The 21,433-nt window shown below is 38.5% G+C and overlaps 2 protein-coding genes and 1 long non-coding RNA gene across 4 annotated transcripts; 2 read left to right on the forward strand and 1 right to left on the reverse strand.

The window, feature by feature from the left end:
- Positions 1 to 803: 803 nt before the first annotated feature.
- Positions 804 to 4,192, forward strand: ppifb (peptidylprolyl isomerase Fb). Its single transcript, XM_051913688.1, has 6 exons — positions 804 to 1,063; positions 1,503 to 1,533; positions 1,610 to 1,698; positions 2,308 to 2,404; positions 3,360 to 3,435; positions 3,516 to 4,192. The coding sequence occupies exons 1-6, from the start codon at positions 914 to 916 to the stop codon at positions 3,649 to 3,651; spliced, it is 579 nt and encodes a 192-aa protein (XP_051769648.1). The 5' UTR covers positions 804 to 913; the 3' UTR covers positions 3,652 to 4,192.
- On the reverse strand, positions 4,190 to 20,387 carry LOC127523223 (zinc finger CCHC domain-containing protein 24-like). 2 transcript variants are annotated; one of them, XM_051913689.1, is made up of 4 exons: positions 20,075 to 20,387; positions 17,484 to 17,684; positions 7,146 to 7,310; positions 4,190 to 5,901 (listed from the first exon to the last, which is right to left on the reverse strand). In XM_051913689.1, the coding sequence occupies exons 1-4, from the start codon at positions 20,270 to 20,272 to the stop codon at positions 5,788 to 5,790; spliced, it is 678 nt and encodes a 225-aa protein (XP_051769649.1). In that variant the 5' UTR covers positions 20,273 to 20,387; the 3' UTR covers positions 4,190 to 5,787. The 2 variants fall into 2 exon arrangements, with proteins under 2 accessions (XP_051769649.1, XP_051769650.1); XM_051913690.1 differs by having other exon boundaries at positions 4,190 to 6,829.
- On the forward strand, positions 7,803 to 13,026 carry LOC127523229 (uncharacterized). The gene is made up of 3 exons (XR_007932834.1): positions 7,803 to 9,340; positions 10,896 to 11,042; positions 11,647 to 13,026. It is a non-coding gene; the product is annotated as an uncharacterized LOC127523229 (long non-coding RNA).
- Positions 20,388 to 21,433: the final 1,046 nt, after the last annotated feature.

Raw genomic sequence — 21,433 nt, forward strand, 5'->3', positions numbered from 1 at the left:
CGAGATATACGTAGGTGGTGTACTATTTCCCGTGAGATTTGGACATGCGTATGTAACGGACGTAGGCCGGTAAGAGCTGTGTGTGTAAACTTCACTCCGCTGACCTCAAGAGGCGCTCTAGTGACTGACGCGAGACTGCGGTCTTTAGACTCCTTGTTAGAGCACCCGCCTCCCATACCAGCGGACCGGGTTTGAGTCCCGCTTAGAGCGGGCGGTTCGAACAGGAGGGGTTCCACGTATACTAATGTTGCGTTCAATATGCCTACTTACCTTTTATACAGTAGGAGAAAACAGTACATGAAAAGAGTAGTATGTCCGAATCCTCATAAAACAGTAGGCGAGAAACCCCGGATGGTCTACTGCTTCCACCCAGATTCTGAAGCGTTTATCGATGGATGCTTTTCTATCCCAGCCTTCCCAGGAGGACACGTCATAAGGATAAAAGCGATGCGGGGGTTTTCAAAAGCGAGTAAACACAGTTAAAATGTAAAAGCTCACATTTGTTGAACTACTGCACAGTAAACTGTTGAAGGTGTAAAGATGCTAGACAGTATATATTTGTGATTTTGCTGTAAAAACACAGATTTTACTTTTGATTTTAATTAACTTCATTTGATATTTTCTAATAAGCATTCATATTAATCATATTTATTTATTTTTCCTTTTTAATATAAAATAGTTACATTTTATTTTTAAACTTAAAATATAATACATGTTACTTAATTTATGTTTTATATTAATTCCTATCCTATATTAATGCACATGCATTTATTTATTTATATTTATGTTTCAGAAATCAGCATGTGACACACTCGCACATCACGCTTTTAAACGCTTCCGTGTGACTCCTCGGCTCTTCCTGTGTGTGTTTGTACCTCAGCGGCGGCGGCAGGAGTCCGTAACCGGAATCAGTATGTTAATTATCAGCAACAGGATTAAATTATGCTCGCTCGCGTTTACCGCTGCGCGCATGTACGCCACCGGAGCTCAAGCCAACAACAACCCGGTGGTGTTCTTCGACATCGCGGCGGATAACGAACCGCTCGGTCGAGTCACCTTCGAAGTGAGCGCGAGAGAAGTTACGAACTCTACTATGCGGAAGGCTTGGCGTATGAATATTAATGACGCAACTGCTCTGATTGGCTGGAAGACAGACGTTGGCGCGCTAGACGCTGGACGGTTGGCGAATCAGCGAATTCTTCGAGGGTTTATGGATAATAATTAGAAAAACGCGACTGGAGTTTATAAAGTAACGGCATCTTGACGTAATTAATATTCATAAGCGCAGCCTTCTCCATAGTAGCGTCATCATAACCTGTGAAAACTGCTGCAAAAATACTTAACTTTATAACACTTTAATGCGTAAAATATTTCTGAAAAGTTTTGGATATTACAAATGTTTTTAAATTAAACGAATTAATTTTTCAATTGAATATTTTATAGTTGCTATCTTTTCAAGAGCTTATCATTCATTGACCTTTAACTCTGTTTCTGAACTTCAGCTGAATGCGGATGTTGTGCCCAAAACAGCAGGTAAGACCCTTACAAACGCGTTACATTGATTATTTCTCTCACAGGAGCCATGTTTGATCTTTTGTGTGTCTGACAGAGAATTTCAGAGCTCTGTGCACCGGTGAACATGGCTTCGGATACAAGGGCTCCATCTTCCACAGGGTGATCCCACAGTTCATGTGTCAGGTAACAATCCTCACAAGATTAAAATATTAGATGTTCTAAAACTAAAACAAGATCACACACGCTTCTGGAGCTGATTCAGATCAAACCTGCGGCACTTCTGGGTTTGGCTTCGACTTAACACTTAAAGTAAAATTTTGTCATCATTTACTCACACTCGTGTTGTTTTGAACCTGTGTGAGTTTCTTTCTTCTGGAAGATATTTTGAAGAATGTTTGGTGGTTGGGAACCAGTATGGGGGAAAAGTACAATGAAAGTCAATGGGGTCCATCAACTTTGGTTACAAACATTCTTCAAAATATCTTCTTTTGTGTTCAACAGAAGAATGAAACTCATACAGGTTTGGAACAGTGTGAGGGTGAGTAAATGATGACAGAAGTTTAATTTTTGGGTGAACTATCCCTTTAAATTGTGATTTTACATGTCCCTTTAATAACCTGTGAAAGTCTTCGTGTCACAGAAGAACCGCTCTAATCCTGCATGATTAATTTGCATATGATGACACGTTTCATATTTGCTCGTTTTAAGCCTCAAATGCTTTTTGCGTGTGATCACATCACGTGTGTTTAAATATGGGTTTACATTATTTACACCAGTGTGTGTTTCTCTCAGGGAGGAGATTTTACCAACCACAACGGAACCGGAGGAAAATCCATCTATGGTCCGAGATTTGCAGATGAGAACTTCAGACTGAAACACACCGGACCAGGTAAACACACCTGCTGTCTGTTAATGTGTGTGTGTGTGTGTGTGTGTGTGTTCAGTCGATGAATGTTTTCAGTCATTCTTGTCATGGTGAATGTGTGTGTAAAGGTTTGTTTGATCACTGTGATCTTCAGGCTCTCTGCAGGAACAGATAAACGCCTCTAGATGGCGCTATAATAACTGTTCAAATGAAAAGCAGCTTTAATGTTAACTAAAACTAAAAAAAATATATTTTTAAGTTTTAGTTGATTTAAATAAAGCTGAAATAAAATAAAACAGTTCAAGTTGAAATTCTAAAATTATTAAATAAAAAATAAATCAAAGCTTAATGGAAATATAAAAACAAACTCATAAGAATAATATTACTAAAATAAACTAAAATTAAAATAAAAACTGAAAATATAAAACTAAAAGCAAAATATCATGAAATATAATAATAGAATATGAATAATGCTAAAATGACACTGATCTCAATCTGACAGAAAAAGAGCAGATTGTCATAAAAACACTTAATTTTACTTGCTACTATTTTAAAACATTGGAAGCAAAAATCATGTGATGTAGAAATTATATTCAGCATTCATATTTGTTATTGATGAAGTTAATTTTTTAAATATACATGGCTTCATATTACAATTTATGTATGTGTGTGTGTGTGTGTTTCCTTTCCCTTTTTATTGCTTTTTTTAAGCAATAAAATTACACTTTTTCTATTACTTCATTACTTTATTCATTATTCATTACTTCATTATTTTTTTTATTACTTCACATCTCTCTCTCTCTCTCTATATATAATATATATATATATATATATATATATATAATATGCAACATGCATTTAAATCAGCAGCTGTCTATATATCAGTATCGTCATCAGCCGTTAAACACATACTGTACCAGTTAACCGCTAGTTGTGACCCGTGAAGTCATTCCTAATGTTGTGTTTGTGTGTGTGTTAGGTATTCTGTCCATGGCGAACGCTGGACCGAACACGAACGGATCCCAGTTCTTCATCTGCACAGTCAAAACAGAGTGGTACGAGAAGATCTTCTTCCATGTCATGTGGGTGTGAATGAGCGGATGAGACGTTGAGCGTGTGTGTCGTGTGTTTTCAGGCTGGACGGGAGACACGTGGTGTTCGGCAGCGTTAAAGACGGATTAGATGTGGTGAGGAAGGTGGAGGCGCTGGGATCTCGCTCGGGAAGAACCGCCAAGAGAATCAGCATCAGCGACTGTGGAGAACTCAAGTAGACTCACGAGTCACTGAGTCATTTCACCGAGTCGCTTTCTACTGATTCATCGACTACTAAATGTTCAGAAGGGCCAAAAGCTCCATAATGTGAAATCTAGACACGTGTTTACTCACTCTCATGTTGATCCAAAGCTGTGTGATGTTTTATTCTTATCTAGAACAAAAAAGGAGAATTTTTAAGAATCCTCACTCAAAATGACTCTTTATAGTGACTGAAAAGCATAATTTCACAATGAACTGATGTTGTACAGAAAAAGAGCATCATATGGTTTGAATCTCGGCATTAGGGTGAGTAAATGATGTCATAACTATCATTTTTGGGTGCTTTATCCCTTCAAAGCAACATCCACTGTGAAAAAGTCATTTTAAACGTCATTCTCAGGTAATATTGGTAATAATAACTGTGTTTAATCTGGACTGAGAACACGTCGCATCTGTTGACCTCTCGTTCTCAGATTATGAATCATGATTGTGAATCATGGCCAGTGCTGCAGTGTTTATCTGAGTTTGGGTAATAAAGCCAAGAGCAATAAGAAATGATGTTTTAGTAGTTTATTTGTGTACAGTTCGATCTGTATAAGGCACATGTCTGTGTTTCACAGGTTATTAAAGCAGAAACATTTCACAGTCTGATTTACAGTCGTTCATGTTAATGTAGTGCAGAACAACTAGAGCGGACGTCATCGTGTTCAGAACTGAATCTCGAGTGTGTGAACTGGATTCACTTCTGAAGTTTGTGCTTGAAACCAGTATTAACTGCTGGCGAGTGGAGGATTCTGGGAATAAACGTTTTACCATTTCATCCACTTTAAACAGACGCACCACAGTCTTGACGTCGACAGCGGCGAAAATTCAAAACATTTAAACAGCAGTCATAAGAAGTAATGACGAACTTGTTTTTATCAAATGTTGTGATTTGTGCTTGTTTCTTCACACAGTAAGTGTTCAAATGCCACTGTATATGAGATATTATAAAGTATATTTCACAAAAAAAACATGCACAGACTTCATTCAGACCTATTAATACTGTTAATGTTCTGATCTCTTTTGCGCTATTCACTATTATTGTTCATATTTTACACAAAAACACAGAAATGGTTGATAAACAGGCACTTGAGCGAAGCTTCATAAAATCACACCATATGTTCTTCAGAGACTCGTGAAGTGTAAAAAATCAGTTATCAAAAGTTCATTAAAGATCAAAAATTCATCAACAAAAACAACATGATCAAAAACAGAACAGGCATCAAAATGAGATTTCATAGACATTAAAGCACTGAACATGAGAAAGACGATCCTGTTCTCATCATATGTGTGTGAATATAGGAAAAATACTAGTCAAAATTAAAAAATGCAAATCTTATTAGGAGTTTTCATTGATCACAACATCTCGCTTTGAATACGGGGTGATTTTTCAAAAAACCCAAACAATAAAAAACAAAAAAATATTCCAGCTGTTTCTTCATTTTTTTTCTAATCAAAACGCTTATTCACAACAATATTGTTTTAATTAATAATCAATTTATAGGTTTTCCTGTTTCCTCAATATCACTTTCCATCCTGTTATATATATATATATATATATGTATAATCACTTTAACAAAATCCAGGTCCCTGATGACATCACCCAACAGGAAGTGACATCATTTTGCAGGGAACTCAGCAGCACAAACATCAGTAAGTATATAATGAGTTGATTCTGTGATGTTTTGTGCCGTTTCTTCGAGTCCGTCCGTCACTCAGTGACTAACATCGCCTTCATCTTGTCATTGTTTAATATTCAGTATTGGTTTTTAAAAAGCAACAGAATTAAATGAGTTCTGAAGAACAGGAACGATCGACTGACAGTTTCCATCAGTTCAGACTCGACATCATTCATTCGATGCTGATGTTCTGTCTGTAAATTATTGCCCTGAAATGTGTTTTATTAAAAGCTGCAGAGGAATATTTCACATGTGAATCACAGCAACTAACCTGATATCATATGATTATATACTATATATGACTATATATTTATTTTCTGTGGCATTTAACCCAGAGTTCTGCTTTAAATCAGTCAGGAAGCAGTGAATATTGTCCAGCTAAAGCCGATTTCAGCACCAGTCATGAGGTGAATGAGGGTGCGGGGTCAGAGGTCACTGAACTCGACGGCAGTAGTATCCGAGCACCTTACACTTCTGGCAGAGATGCTGAGGATGTTCTTTGCTCTGGTCCGACACGTCCAGGCCGTCAGGTTTCTCCAGAGGACGCTGCCAACGCAGAGGAAACATTCTAAATCCATCCGCTCATCCCAAATATTTCATTTAAACAACACCTATTATCCATCTTCATCTGTCTTTAGTGAGTAATGTTGCTGTTTGAGCATGAAAAAGGCGGGAGTTCTTCTCTATATCAGTGTCAGTGTTTCTGAACTCTCTGAAACGCCTCCATCTTGAGTTTTCTTCACAATATTTCTCATTTAAATAATTCATACGCAGAATAAAGGGGCGGGGCCTGGCTGAGTTAGTTAGTAGTGTGTTGAAACTGGCGGTTATGGTAAGGGGCGGGACATTTCCCAAACACCAATCACAACACACTGCTCCAGCCGACCAATCAGAGCACATTGTGCTTTTCAGAAGGAGGGGCTTCATAGAGACAGGAACTAAACAGAGCGTTACTGACAGACTGGGAAGAGAGGAGCTGAACAATGGAGAATATGAGGAAAATAATCAACCTGTTTCTAGTAGAGCCCAAAACTTTATAAAAGGGCATAATATCGCCTCTTTAAAAAAAATCCTGATTATTTTGAAAGCCAAAAAGCAGCCGTGATGTGCACATAAAAGCGTGTATCTTAAAAGCAACATTTACAATACAGAAGAACATCTGGTGAAGATTAAAAAGGGACGTCAGGAGCGTTGAGGAGAGCGGCGCTCTTCATCGAGTGTTTTCTACCAGCTTCAAAACTTCATAACCTGCCAAACATACTGCAAAGAACCTCATGAAAACAAAAGAGCTCGACTACATCAATGTCTCCAGTTTCTGAATGTCTCAGTCGTGAGTTAATAACAAACAGATGCTCACCAACTTTTACTGTTTCAAGTCTGTTCAGATGCATTTAGATGTTCTTTTGTGGCTCATTTTGTAGAGATGCTTCAATAAAGCAACTCCAGAAAACTTCCAAACATTCACTCTCAGTTCCTGAGCCGTAAGCAGTTGTGTTTATATGGACAAGACAGAAAACAGTCACATCTTCATCAGTATCTTTGTCTTGTTTTCTAGTAAAACAAAATATCTAAACATCCTTAAAGCAAGAAACATTTACTTAGAAAGTCAGATTGAAGTCAGATTCTGCTTTAAACTGTGTTAGATTTACACTTTGAAAAGTTCACCAGTGGGGTAAACATTAAACTAATGGTTAAATCTCATGTCATTTGCTAAAGTATCGCATTTCAAGGACAAAATGTAATCTGATTGTTAAACTGCTGTTTTTCAGTCTAGAAGCGAGCGTGTTCACCTGTTTGTGAGGATAGACGTTGATGTGGCATTTGATGCACTCCTGACCCATGTTGGCCCACGAGTTTCCACTCATCCACTTCCTCTTGCATTTGGGACACTTGTACTCTCCAAAACACCTCTTCTTACCCTGATACGGTGTCAGACCCTCTCCTTTAGGACGAGCCTGGTAAGAAAACAGTCTTTAGTTCATCAGTAGACTTACACACTTTCATTCATTAATACTTTTATTCATCGAGGATGCATTAAATTGATCAAAAGTGACAGTAAAGACATTTATAATGTTACAAAAGATTCTATTTCTAATAAATGCTGTTCTTTTGAACCTTCTGTTCATCAAAGAATCCTGAATATCACAGTTTCCACAAACATATGCCTGTTTTCAACACTGATATATTCTATTCTATATCCGTCTTTACTATATATTCACTTAGAAAACATCTGTTTTCTAATAATATTCATTCTAATTAATCTAATAATCTGCATTCTAATAATATTTCACTGTTTTTACTGTATTTTTGATCAAATAAATGCAGCCTTGGTGAGCAGAAGAGACTCTTTCAAAACATTTTAAAAATCATAATTATTCCAAACTTTTAAATGTTAAAGGATTAGTCCACTTTTAAATTAAAATGTCCTGATAATTTACTCACCTCCATCTCATCTAAGATGACCATGTCCTTCTTTCTTTAGTCGAAAAGAAATGAAGGTTTTTGAGGAGAAAATTTGAGGATTTTTCTCCATATAGTGGACTTCAATAGTCTCCAAACGGTTGTGTCACGATCCCAGTTCTGTTTTGTATGGACTCTTGCACCACACTAACTTTTGCACTTCACCCCGGACTTTCCCATTATCCATTGCACTGATTACACACACACCTGCAGCCAATCACACACCCTACATAAGCCATGCACTTCCTCTCTCTCGCTGACGAGTATTGTTTAGCGTTTATGCTGTTTTGCGTAGCTACTTTACGGAGCCAGTTCCCAGTCCTTGTTTGAGTGTCTAGTTCTAGTCTAATCTAGTTTCGTCTTGTTTTCTGATTACCTGCCTGTCTTGGACTTCTCTCTCGCCTTGCCCTTTGGACTCTGTTTGCACCTCTCTTGGACTACTCCCGTCCATGAATCTGCTCCTGAGCTTGCTTCAATCTATGAGTCCATTCCTGAGTCCACCACTTTCCATGAGTCCGGTCCTGAGTTTGTCCCAATCCTAGAATCCAGCCTCGTGGTCGTCCCTGAGATTCCTGTCTGCCTCAAAACGACCGCAGAGGTCGTACCAGAACTGTCTGCCTTCCTCAACACAACCAGAGAGGACATTCCAGTCAGAGCCCTGGAGGGCTTTTCGGAGCTCCCTGCCTGTCCAGTTATGGCCCTAGTGGCCAATTTGCTTCATGTTTCAGTTTCAACTGATCAGCCATGGTGGTTTCCAGAATTACCAGATCTGCTGTGGTGGTCATCTGCTCCGCCGTGAGGGTCTTCAAGCCCGTCTGAACTGCTGTGGTGGTCGTCTGCTCCACCGTGGGGGTCTTCTCCGCCCTGGCCGACTGTCCAGCCTTCTCCGCCCTGGCTGTCTGTCCAGCCTTCTCCGCCCTGGCCGACTGTCCAGCCTTCTCCGCCCTGGCCGACTGTCCAGCCTTCTCCGCCCTGGCCGACTGTCCAGACTTCTCCGCCCTGGCCGTCTGTCCAACCTCAGTCTCCAGGCTGCCTTCTTTTCCACGGACCTGGCCCTCCATCCCGCCCCCTGGTCCGCCTCCCTCCTGGATTTTTGGTTTTTAGGACATACTCCTTTGAGGGAGTATGTCCAACACCTTCCCTATTCTACTTACAGAAAAAACAGAACTGGCGCCACGTTCGTTCCGTAAGTTGAATACGGAAGGTGTAGGACATACAGCGTAAGCTTTTTGAACAATACGAAAGTGTGGTTTTGGCGGAATCACTTGAAAGCGATCATTTGTTTATATAAAGTACATACATTTAAAAAAATTTTTGAAAATGACTGATCGTTTCGCTAGATAAGACCCTTATTCCTCGTCTGGTATCGTTTGAAGCTGCACTGAAACTGTCATTTTTACCTTCAACCATTTGGAGACCAGTGAAGTCCACTATATGGAGAAAAATCCTCTAATATTTTCCTCAAAAACCTTCATTTCTTTTCGACTGAAAAAAGAAATACATAAACATCTTGGATGACATGGGGGTGAGTAAATTATCATGAAATTTTAATTGGAAAGTGAACTAATCCTTTAATTCTACTATGTGTCATAGAGGTTTTCAATCTTTAATGTTTCATTTAATGTTTTTTTGAAACCCCAGTGCTTCATTTGTCAAACTGTAACAGTTCTGTGATGTTGCAGTTCTTAATGTAAACTGTTACAGTGTTACAGTCGTGTTAAATCAGATTAACATTCTGAACTGTGATACAATTCAAAATGTAACATTTGAAATGTTTCCAGAAGAGGCTCTACAGTGAATATTAGTGTAAACTGTGTTCTCTGTGTATGAGGAGGTCTGTTTCAGATTTAAAGGACTGATTTGTTTGGATGAAGCTTCATAATCGAATCTGCACTCAAGATCAGTGTGTGACAGAGCTCCCGCCGCACTCACATGTCTTTAATCTCTGTGCTGTGGTTATTAGGAGTGTTTAGTCACGATGAGTATGTCTGCGGTTGGCTCAGGATCATTGAGATGCTTTAAACATCTTTCTGAAATCATTCAAGCTGCATTTCTAATGATTCCAGAGCCAGTGTTGTAGTTGAGGACTGATTTGTGTAGGATGTGAGGAGGTTCAGTTTACTGCTCTGTGTGACTAATATGTGATTTAATCAGACGCATGTGAGCCTCACGTCACTGCTGCACCGGCTCCATACGAACCACCTGCTGCTGCTTTACTGATGTTTCTTTCAGTCTGAAAATCTACACAGCTCTTTAAAGTAGAAGTGTGAGATGTTTGCTTCGTTTGGAGGACGGCCCAGCTTCAGCATTGTTGAATTATGATGCAACAGTGACATGAAAGCCGCTGCTTCAGGGAGGAGATGTTGATTCAGTGGTCTGTAATCACAGCTGGAATGTGAGCGTTTGGCTCTGAAACGCTGTTATTCTGACCACCAGCAATCTCTGAAATGTGACTGAATGAAATGAAGATGTTGACAGCCACATGAAAGATGACAACTGCCTCACGACTGAAGACATCTGTCCATTTCACTATCCTTTAACGGCAGTCTTTTCTCCTCTATTGTGCCGTATATCCGAGTGAAACGCTTCTCAAACAAGAACAAATGTAGGGCGGGGCTTGATTTTGTCTGTGGGGAATTGATTGGATGGTTGTGTTTTGCTATTGGTGGATCTCATGTGAGTGACAGGTTGCCCCGCCCTCGTCATCAGAGAGAAGAGATGCTGATAATAATGATAAATCATTCAGAATAAACACTGCAATATTCCATAAAAATAAAAATGGTCAATTTTGATTTCATGATGACTCTTTTCCAGTTTACACCAGTATTCGAGTCACAAATACTAAGAAATGTACTGGTAACTGCATAAAAATCCATGTTAGACCAATTCCCCCAAATGTTTCCCAATGAGTCAAACGAGTTTTTAATGTAACAGTATTGATAATAGGTTGAGGGTTAGTGAGTTCCCAGCATGAATGAATTCAAATTGGCCTAACAAAGTAGTGTTACTCAGGACAATTTTTAAGACAGTAGTTGAGAGAAACTACAAATCCGAATGCATCAAATTCCCTTTTTGCACAGTGCAGATGACGGGCTCTGAGAGGGAGAGGCTCCTGTAACCCTCCTTCAGATCCAGCCCCGCTCTATATGACCAACCTGTCATCATCATCATCGAGTCCAGCTGCGGGAGTCTGGCAGTGACAGAACCACATATTAGCAGCTGGAAATGTGAGTCAGACACACACACACACACACACACACACACAGAGTCAGAGACTGTTTTCATTTGGTAAACTCAGATTACAGGATAGTTTACAGTGGAAACCGGACGGATGGATGTGTTCAATCATAACAGAAATTCTCTAAACATCTCTGAGAGTTTGGGCGTCTAATGGAGCGATTCTCAAGCTTTTTACATCGGACATGAAGTGGTACTATCATTCATATACTATTACAGTTTTTGTTAATATTTTGAATTAGATTTTATTTTTATATTTTCTGGATTCACTTTAATCGTAGAAATTGTATTGCTGCGTGCATATATTCCATGAATATGCAAATTAACAATGACATCATCTAGCGCTTTTTTTTTTGTTTTGTTTTTTTGAGCAGGCTTTAGATACATTCCAGTGACAGTAGTTGGCAACAGCAGACAGCACATCTAAGACTGAATGATCTATAACTCTGAATGCAGTATTTACATTATTAGGCCTACTTTAGATAAAAACTTGTTTTTGGTTTATTAACATAGTGCAGTCTTGCAAACACTGTAATAATCTCCTCTATCCTTGCTCATTTTTTTCCGCAAATGCTCCATCCGCACTCAATCTAGCGTGCAAGGACTTCCCGCTGCACTGCCTCGTTTTCCCAGAGTTCCACAGCGGAGGTTCTCTGCGAGCGGATTGGCCTTCGCCGGCTCTCCTCCATCTGGAGTCCATCAGAGCGATCAGAGCCCACGGCTCTCGTGAGATCCAGCGGAGAACATGTGCTCAGTTATTCCTCCCTAACAGACCCAAACCTTCCCTCGCTCCGTTTGCTTTGGCAGTGAGAGACATTAGAGCGGCGCGCTGATGCAAGAAAGATCTGTCGTTTGTTTAGATCATCATTATTAGTGTACTGATGTCAGAAGCTAAAATCACTGTAATCAACGTGTATACTTTGATTTTATAAGTAAACTTCCCATAATGCATTTCTTAAACCTGCTGCAGTGCACTCTGGGAGTGGCTCTCGACAGAAATCTGATACAGTGCCTGTAATTCAGAGCCATATGTTTAAGTGTCAGTTTAAGATTTCCCAGCAGTCCTTTTCAAACCCCATCAAATACTGTCCACACCCTCATTAAAACACCCTGAAGAACATGAACATGTTTCAGACGCAGTGACTTTAACTTTTCTGAGCAAAACTCAGTCATTCAGAGAAAGTACAGTAACGTTTGGGATCAGTAATGAAGATTTTTGTTCAGCAAGAATGCATTAAATTACATCAGAAGAGATAAATTTGTAAAGATTTCTAATTAGAATAAATGCTGTACTTTTGAACTTTCTATTCATCAAAGAATCCTGAAAAAAAAAAAAAATGTATGACGGTTTCCACAGAAATCTGTTTTCAACACTGATAATAATCATAAATGAAGAATCACTGAAGACTGGAGTAATGATGCTGAAAACAGCTGATTTAAACTGTAATAATATTTCACTGTTTTACTGTATTTTTGTACTGTATTATACTGTATTTTCCACATGACAGCTATTGACTCACTTGTGAAGTTGGTGCATCAATGAAATTATACTCTATTACACAATGAAGGAGAAACTTCTGAACCATGTATTTTCCTCCAGGTAAAGAATGTTAAACTCACTTTAATAATTCACTGTTATTATGAGATCCATGTTGTGTTCTTTAATAACACTTTTAAGTCCAGAATCCACAGCCCACATTTGCTCTAGATGCAGTAACTGGAATCAGTCGGACGCGCCTCACTGCTGGCCGTGAACCAACCTCACAACACTGCCAGAGCGAGAGTGCACACATTACAGATGGAGTTATATATTTTATATATGCTCTTAAACTTCACTAATAAGACTGTTTTTATAGTTGCACTGGTTTATTTACAGTGGTCCACTTTTTAAAGATATTTATAAGGCTATTTTTATGGTGTTGGAAGCTTGACAGTATTTATAGTACAGTAACGTCTCTGTCAAACACCCACAGATGTCATTCCTGTCCGTCCCACAGCATGAGTGATTTACATTCTCTGAGTTCTGGCTTATATTCACACACACACACACACAGATGATGTGTCCAGTGTTTAACACTCACTCTGCAAAACTCTCAGTGCTACAGAGATTTGCTTGGTTACTAGTATGTTGTTATGTGGTCACTAAGCAGATCTGGATGGTTGCTAGGTGGTTGCTTAAAAAAAAAAAAGCCCACCTAAACGTCTCTCTGATATTCTGGTCTCTAGAAATGGGTTAGACCCATAAGTTTAATGGTTGTTCCGGTGTTTTCTGCCATGGAATAACATTTTATCTCACAACTATGACTTTTTTTCTCTGAATTCTGAGTTTACGTCTCGCAATTATAACTTTTTTTCTCGGAATTCTGGGTTTACGTCTCGCAATTATGACTTTTTTTCTCGGAATTCTGAGTTTACGTCTCACAATTATAACTTTTTTTCTCTGAATTCTGGGTTTACGTCTCGCAATTATAACTTTTTTTCTCGGAATTCTGGGTTTACGTCTCGCAATTATAACTTTTTTTCTCGGAATTCTGGGTTTACGTCTCGCAATTATGACTTTTTTTCTCTGAATTCTGAGTTTACGTCTCGCAATTATAACTTTTTTTCTCTGAATTCTGAGTTTACGTCTTGCAATTATGACTTTTTTTCTTGGAATTCTAAGTTTACGTCTCGCAATTATGACTTTTTTTTCTAGGAATTCTAAGTTTACGTCTCGCAATTATAACTTTTTTTCTCAGAATTCTGGATTTACGTCTCGCAATTATGACTTTTTTTCTCGGAATTCTGAGTTTACGTCTTGCAATTATGACTTTTTTTTCTTGGAATTCTGAGTTTACGTCTCGCAATTATGACTTTTTTTCTCTGAATTCTGAGTTTACGTCTTGCAATTATGACTTTTTTTCTTGGAATTCTAAGTTTACGTCTCGCAATTATGACTTTTTTTCTCAGAATTCTGAGTTTACGTCTTGCAATTATGACTTTTTTTCTTGGAATTCTGAGTTTACGTCTTGCAATTATGACTTTTTTTCTCTGAATTCTGGGTTTACGTTTTGCAATTGACTTTTTTCTAGGAATTCTAAGTTTACGTCTCACAACTATGACTTTTTTTCTCGGAATTCTGAGTTTACGTCTTGCAATTATGATTTTTTTTTCTCAGAATTCTGGGTTTATGTCTCGCAATTGACTTTTTTCCTCGGAATTCTGAGTTTACGTCTCACAATTATGACTTTTTTCCTCGGAATTCTGAGTTTACATCTCACAACTATGAATTTTTCTCGGAATTCTGGGTTTACGTCTCGCAATTGACTTTTTTTCTCTGAATTCTGAGTTTACGTCTCGCAATTATAACTTTTTTTCTCTGAATTCTGGGTTTACATCTCGCAATTATGACTTTTATTCTCGGAATTCTGAGTTTACGTCTCGCAATTGACTTTTATTCTCGGAATTCTGAGTTTACGTCTCGCAATTGACTTTTTTTCTCGGAATTCTGAGTTTACGTCTCACAATTATAACTTTTTTTCTCTGAATTCTGAGTTTACGTCTCGCAATTATAACTTTTTTTTCTCTGAATTCTGGGTTTACATCTCGCAATTATGACTTTTATTCTCGGAATTCTGAGTTTACGTCTCGCAATTGACTTTTTTTCTCGGAATTCTGAGTTTACGTCTCACAATTATAACTTTTTTTCTCTGAATTCTGGGTTTACGTCTCGCAATTATGACTTTTTTTTCTCTGAATTCTGAGTTTACGTCTCGCAATTATGACTTTTTTCTCGGAATTCTGAGTTTACGTCTCGCAATTGACTTTTTTCTCGGAATTCTGAGTTTACGTCTTGCAATTATGACCTTTTTCTCGGAATTCTGAGTTTACATCTTGCACAACTATGACTTTTTTTCTCTGAATTCTGAGTTTACGTCTCGCAATTATGACCTTTTTCTCTGAATTCTGAGTTTACATCTTGCACAACTATGACTTCTTTTCTCGGAATTCTGAGTTCACGTCTCGCAATTATAATGTTTTTTCCCTGCCACAGAGTAAAAAATATAAAAATTGTAAAATATTAATATTATTGATGACTTTTTATGTTATTTAAATTTCTAGCTATAAACATGCCAATGTAAGTTTAACTAAGTTGCTCAATAAAACATTCAAATTTAAAAGAGAAACCTGATCATAGAAGAAGTTGCTTGCATGATATTATAATTTACATTCTGAATGATTTTGGAACAACACAACGCATTAAAAAAGTGTTTGTGTTTAAATACTTGTGTGAAGTATGTTTCTAATTCAGTTTTGAGGATCAGTGTCTCGACTACCAGCACAAACAACAGATGTCTTCAGCACTTTAAAGTTGTTCAGGTAAATTTGATAACTGTGGGGAAAGAAGATACTGGATTATAGGATTACTGCTGAAATATAACATACTGGTGGAAGGTCATGAGAGAGTTTACTGTGTCAGAGCACTGCACTCAGTCCAAAACCAACACTTCAAATTGTCAATAAAACTAAGTTATATAGTTGAAGAATATGTGATGATTTCGCTGAAGTGACTAGAACAATTCAAATCAGAGACTTGATACAGATACAGAGCATATACTAAAGAAAACCAACGTTCTTCTGACTCATTTGTGGAAAATTTACCATTAGAAGTTCATTTAGTAAGTTTTTAAGATGTTTTTGGCAACATATGTGAAAAATATTTGTCCATCCAGTCACCTACATATATAAATCCTGGTCTTTTATTCTTCAGGTCTCAGCCAGACGTGTCCAGCTGTGCTTCAGTGTTGGGTTTCAGTGAGACGGACGCTGACAGGTGGACAGGCAAAACAAAAACAACTAAACGTCTGGATGAGAGGAGAGCAGGAGGTGTGTACGCTGGCCACGCCACAACACTGAGTTTGAGAGAGAATTATCAGAAGATCTCTTATAAAATCTGAGCAGATGTGTCATTACGGACGGTCCTTTAGTTACATGAATAAATCCTGTGAAATCCCGCCCTCTCTCTTAAGCTCCACCCACAGTTAGTCTCTAGTATAGTCTGACTGCAGGTTGTTCTGTTCTGAAATCACCTGACTGACGTGGAGTGACCAACCAGACATTATTTGGTTTTATTTACTGTAGCATTTAGGGATGGAAAATCTGAGATCCTTGGAGCTACAATGAAGCTGGTGTTTTCTGGATGGTTGCTAGGGTGTTACTAGGCAGTTGGGTGGTTTTTAGGTGGTTGCTAAGCTGTTGCTATGTTGCTAAAGTATTGATATGCAGTTGATAGTGTGTTCTGGGTGGTTGCTAGGCAGTTGCTAGGATGTTCTGGATAGTTGTTAGGGTGTTGCTATACAGTTGCCAAGGTGGTTGCTATGCGGTTGCTAGGGTGTTCTGGGTGGTTGCTAGGATGTTGATATGAAGTTTCTAGGGTGTTCTGTTTGGTTCCTAGACAGTTGCTAGGGTGTTGCTAGGTGGTTGCTAAGCTGTTCTGAGTGGTTGCTAGGTAGTTGCTATGCAGTTGTTAGGGTGGTTGCTATGGTGTTCTTGATGGTTGCTAGGTGGTTGCTTGGATGTTGATATGCAGTTTCTAGGGTGTTCTGTTTGCTACCTAGACAGTTGCTAGGTGGTTGCTATAGAGGTTGCTAAGCTGTTCTGAGTGGTTGCTAGGGTGTTGCTAGGTGGTTGCTACGCAGTTGCAAGGGGGTTCTGCATGGTTGCTAGGTGGTTGCGAGGGTGCTTTCGGTGGTTGCTAGGGGTTCTGGATGGTTGCTAGAGTGGTGCAGAAAAACAGAGAAATAGCTGTAAATATGTGCAGCACATGCAGATCTACTCATTTCCGGATCTCAATTCAAACTGTTAATATTTTTTTAAAGATTTGATGTCACAAATCTCACAAACTTTGTCAAAACAAGTTCTTCTTCTGGAGTTCTTTCTGTATGTTTTAAAATGAAGGTGTTTTGAGCACTAAGGATGTAAAGCAGGAATCGTCGTGTAACTCAGCGTCTGGATTATAAAGTGACGGCTGTTTTCAGCTCTAGTTATCGTCTCTTCTTTCATCTCGCCTGAGAATAATTAAAATGCTGAGATCTAAATCACTTCATCTTTCTAATAAAAGGTTTTCCCTCCGTTTCTGGAGACGACGCGTGTGTGTTCGGCTGAATCTGGTGTCAAGGGGGCTTCCTCTCATCTATGACAGCCGATGATGTCATGAAAGGCGAGGAACTGTATCATCTTTCATAAACACCGAAGGTTCATCTGGTGCTCATTACAGCGGCTCATGGGTGGGGTGCTGGTCTGATGCAATGGATTGTGGGTAACATTTTGCAATACAGGTCAGTTACAGAAAATAATTTCCAGATAATCACACCAGTAGTATCGCAGAGCAACAGATCCTATAATATGGTTTTACTTTTAATAAGCTGATGTGTGAGCTCAGGTGTGTTTACCTGCGGACAGTCTTTGATGTAGTGGCCCTTGTTGAAGCACAGGTGGCACAGGTAGTTGGCTGGAGGCTTCTTGTGCAGTTTTCTGGGTTCAGAGGCGAGCGAGAGCTCAGAGAAGCTGTCCGTCAGTAAACTCAGACCCTCCACGATGTCGTTCAGAGAGCCGTAGGGAGACGAGCGCTGAAATACGCTGCTGCACAGAGTCTGAAGAGAGAGAAACACATGCAACCTTCAACGAAATACAATAGGCATTGTTATATTTAGATTATATATGAAATATAATAGAATGTTTCCATTCTGTGGCTTGAACAGTAGCGGATAGTGCGAGCAACACCAAGGTCGAGGTTTGATTCCCAGGGAATGCATGAACCGAGCAGTGTTATTTTAGCATCATTGACAGTATTTTTATAAAATAAAAAAAAAGTATCATAAAAGTAATTTTATTGTGTGTTTTTTTTATTTAATTATAGTTTTCATTATTTTTATTTATAAGTTTTAGTTTATTTGGTTATTCTTATTACCTAAAAATTAAATAAGTTTTAGTATTTTATTTCAGGAAATAAATACTTTTTTTTATGGTTTTAGCTTTAGTTAACGATAATAACCCTGCTTTGAATGCAATGTAAGTCACTTTGGATAGAAGCAAATAAATGAATGTATTTGCATTTAATATTCTTAATTTCTTTTAGTTTAATTCCTTTTTTATTCTGTCCTTATTCATTATGTACATTTTCTTATTTCTAATATTTACTTTATTTTTTCCAACATGCCAGTAGGTGTCAGACACTGTTGTTTGGTTTGATTAGAAAGACACATAAGAACATAAAATATAAACATTAAAAATGTTAAACAGTGTCAGAATCAGAGAGTTGCTGATATTTAAAATAATATAAAAATGTTTCCTTTATATATATATATATATATATATATAATATATAATATATATAATGTATTCTCCTTTACACTGATCCAGTGATCCTCTCTGTCTTTTAAAACACACTCTAATTGATTGTTGATGATTTTGTCCTGTGGTTTTGATGATCTGTGTGAGAGGGAATGTTCCGTTTTCCTCAGGAAGACAGACGTTGCCATATGATTCTCCGATCCCTTTTCCTCAGTCTATCTCAGGAGATGCTCCATGTGAGGAAACAGAAGGTTTATGTGCGGAATGGAATATCAGCAGACCGCCTGTTTCATATTGAGCAGTTTTTACTCTATACTAGTTTAAAGAAGCATGTTAAATATTATGCAACATGCAGTGATAAACATTTAAAGATATATTTGCATTATATAAAAGTAGTATGCTACAGCATGTGTAATTCTGCAGTTTGAAACACATGCATCAGATACACTACAGCCTGCATTTATCATATTTCATATCACTGCAAATTCTGTTCCAGAATGTTGATTTTATGCACCTATAATATGAATGCTGAACTCAGATGTTTTTCCACATTGCAAACATGGAGCCAAACCACTAAAATTTCAAATCTCTTCAGCCAAAACTGTGTTTTTTCATTCAGTGCTTTCTAAAGCCAAAGTAAGGGATAATTCATTACATACACTTGCAATAAAGAGGCACAATGTTTGAATGATGGAATCAGATTTTTTTTTTGTCATTGTGTTCATGCACCAGTTTATTCAAAATGGACTGTGATGTATTTATCATTTTACAGTAAGCTGGTCATTTGCAGAGTAATTTAACTAAACGGCTCAGTAAGGAGCAGCTGAACTCTTCAGGTCGACCTGAGTCTCCACAGTTTCCCCTCTGATATGCACCAGTTACGCCCCAGCCAGAGGTGCATTGTGGGAGAACTTGCACACTGTCGGGCACAGCTGGACCCAAATGAAACCAGCCAATCAGGACCGTTTCTCACCCCTTCTCTGCACAAATACACATGATGTGCTTGTTAACCCAAAAATCACCCACTCAGAGGATGAAGTGAAGAACATTATTTCATTTATTTGTGGGCGACACTTGAATTTTCATGCTAGTTTTCTAATGTGTCCAGTTCTGCAGGACTAAAACATATTCCTGTGACCATAGCAAGACCACATGCATCTGTCTGAACGTGATTTTTATAGAAACATCGTGTCACTATGGAAACACGTTCTAATTTCCGCCTTGACGCGGTCAAACTGTGCGCGCGTCAAATTTCACGTGTTTGACCCCGTTGGTCTTCCATACGGCACTGAAGTCTGACTCCGGCACACAACAACAGAGTTTAATAGAGTGTGAAACTCCCTACTTTATCTTCTGTTCTGGAATTTCCAGAATTTTAAACTAGATAGATAGATAGATAGATAGTTAGATAGATAGATAGATGGATAGATAGATAGATAGATAGATAGATAGATAGATAGATAGTTAGATAGATAGATAGATAGATGGATAGATAGATAGATAGATAGATAGATAGATAGATAGATAGATAGATAGATAGTTAGATAGATAGATAGATAGATGGATAGATAGATAGATAGATAGATAGATAGATAGATGGATAGATAGATAGATAGATAGATAGTTAGATAGATAGATAGATAGTTAGATAGATAGATAGATAGATAGATGGGTGTCGTGACGTCATCACCTCTCTGCGCTCGTGAATGAAGCTGCTGATGATGTCGCTGTTGAGATGCGCGTTCACATCCTCCGGCGCGGGTTTGTTGCTGTAGTTCCCGTCAGATGCTGTGAACGCGTCAGAAGCGGCACTGCTCCGCGACTCCTGCAGCGACAGATAAACCCAGTTCAAAAGTTGCGCGGGCTCTAGAGCTGGACCCAAACTCATCTTCCTTATGATAAATCCACTTCAGATGAGAGGATGTGCCGGGCTCGGGTCACATTGATGCAGAATGACAGGACGGGACAGTTCTCGCGCTCTGAGGAGGAAAGTTTAACCGCATATTCACCGCGATTTACCAATCATATGCGCAGGACGGTTGGCTGATGCATATTCATAAGCTGTGGCGCCGCCATTGGAAGGCTACCAAGAAACGTCAACAGATCATAATTAATATTCAAATACACGCGCTTCCCCGTTTCGAGGATTCCGAGTGAAATTTAGTAAAGGACAAATAAATCCCTGCTAATGTCCATCTGAAATGGGTCATACAATCACAGTAAATACTCCAGAAAACTGCGCTCATTAAATCAGTTTATATTGTGCAGTATTGAAGAATATGAAGAGCATCTGAACCTGTGATAGAACTTGATTATGAGGGATGTTACAAACTTTTATAATGACATGATTACCAAATTATAATTATAAATAGTAAGTTATAAGTCAACCCGGACTCAGTGTGTAGAGATCACATGATCAGGAGCAGATTGTGCCCTCTGCTGGTCATGTGACTCCATTACAGGCTGTGTGAAGCACTTGGACTTTGTGAAACTGCTGTAGGAGTGTGTTTGGGTGTGTTTTTGCTTTGTCCAGTGTTTATATCCACATTACATACTATTATATAAATATATATTTAACATATAATACATATAAATAGTATTTCATAATAAGAAACATGGAAGAATGATAGAATTTCTGAGATAAAATGCATGATTTATTATGGTTATGGTTATGGTCGGGTTGTGTGAGGATCAGGGCAAGCCTTGGAATTTCTTAGAAATGGTGTTTCCCTCCCTTATCTGGAGGTTGATGACGTTCATTCACCTGTCGGGACGCACCTGATGTGAACGTGACCAGTTTTTCCACTATTTGCTTCTGAAGCCAAACCCTTTCATTTCTAAACACGTTTATCCATACGGGTGAAAGGCCGGGACAGACAGGAGGAAGGGAAGCTGTTGTTTCCATGCAAATGATTTGTTTGTTCATATTGTAGAACTGCCTGTTCACCAGAAAACTGTCCTGTGAATTCAAGAGGCTTTTCTCTGGTGTTTTACATCTGCATCTCAAAACAGATCCTACACTAATTAAAAACAGCTGTAATAAAGTTCT

Source organism: Ctenopharyngodon idella, chromosome 12 (assembly GCF_019924925.1).
Source record: "Ctenopharyngodon idella isolate HZGC_01 chromosome 12, HZGC01, whole genome shotgun sequence".
Taxonomy (NCBI): Eukaryota; Metazoa; Chordata; class Actinopteri; order Cypriniformes; family Xenocyprididae; genus Ctenopharyngodon; species Ctenopharyngodon idella.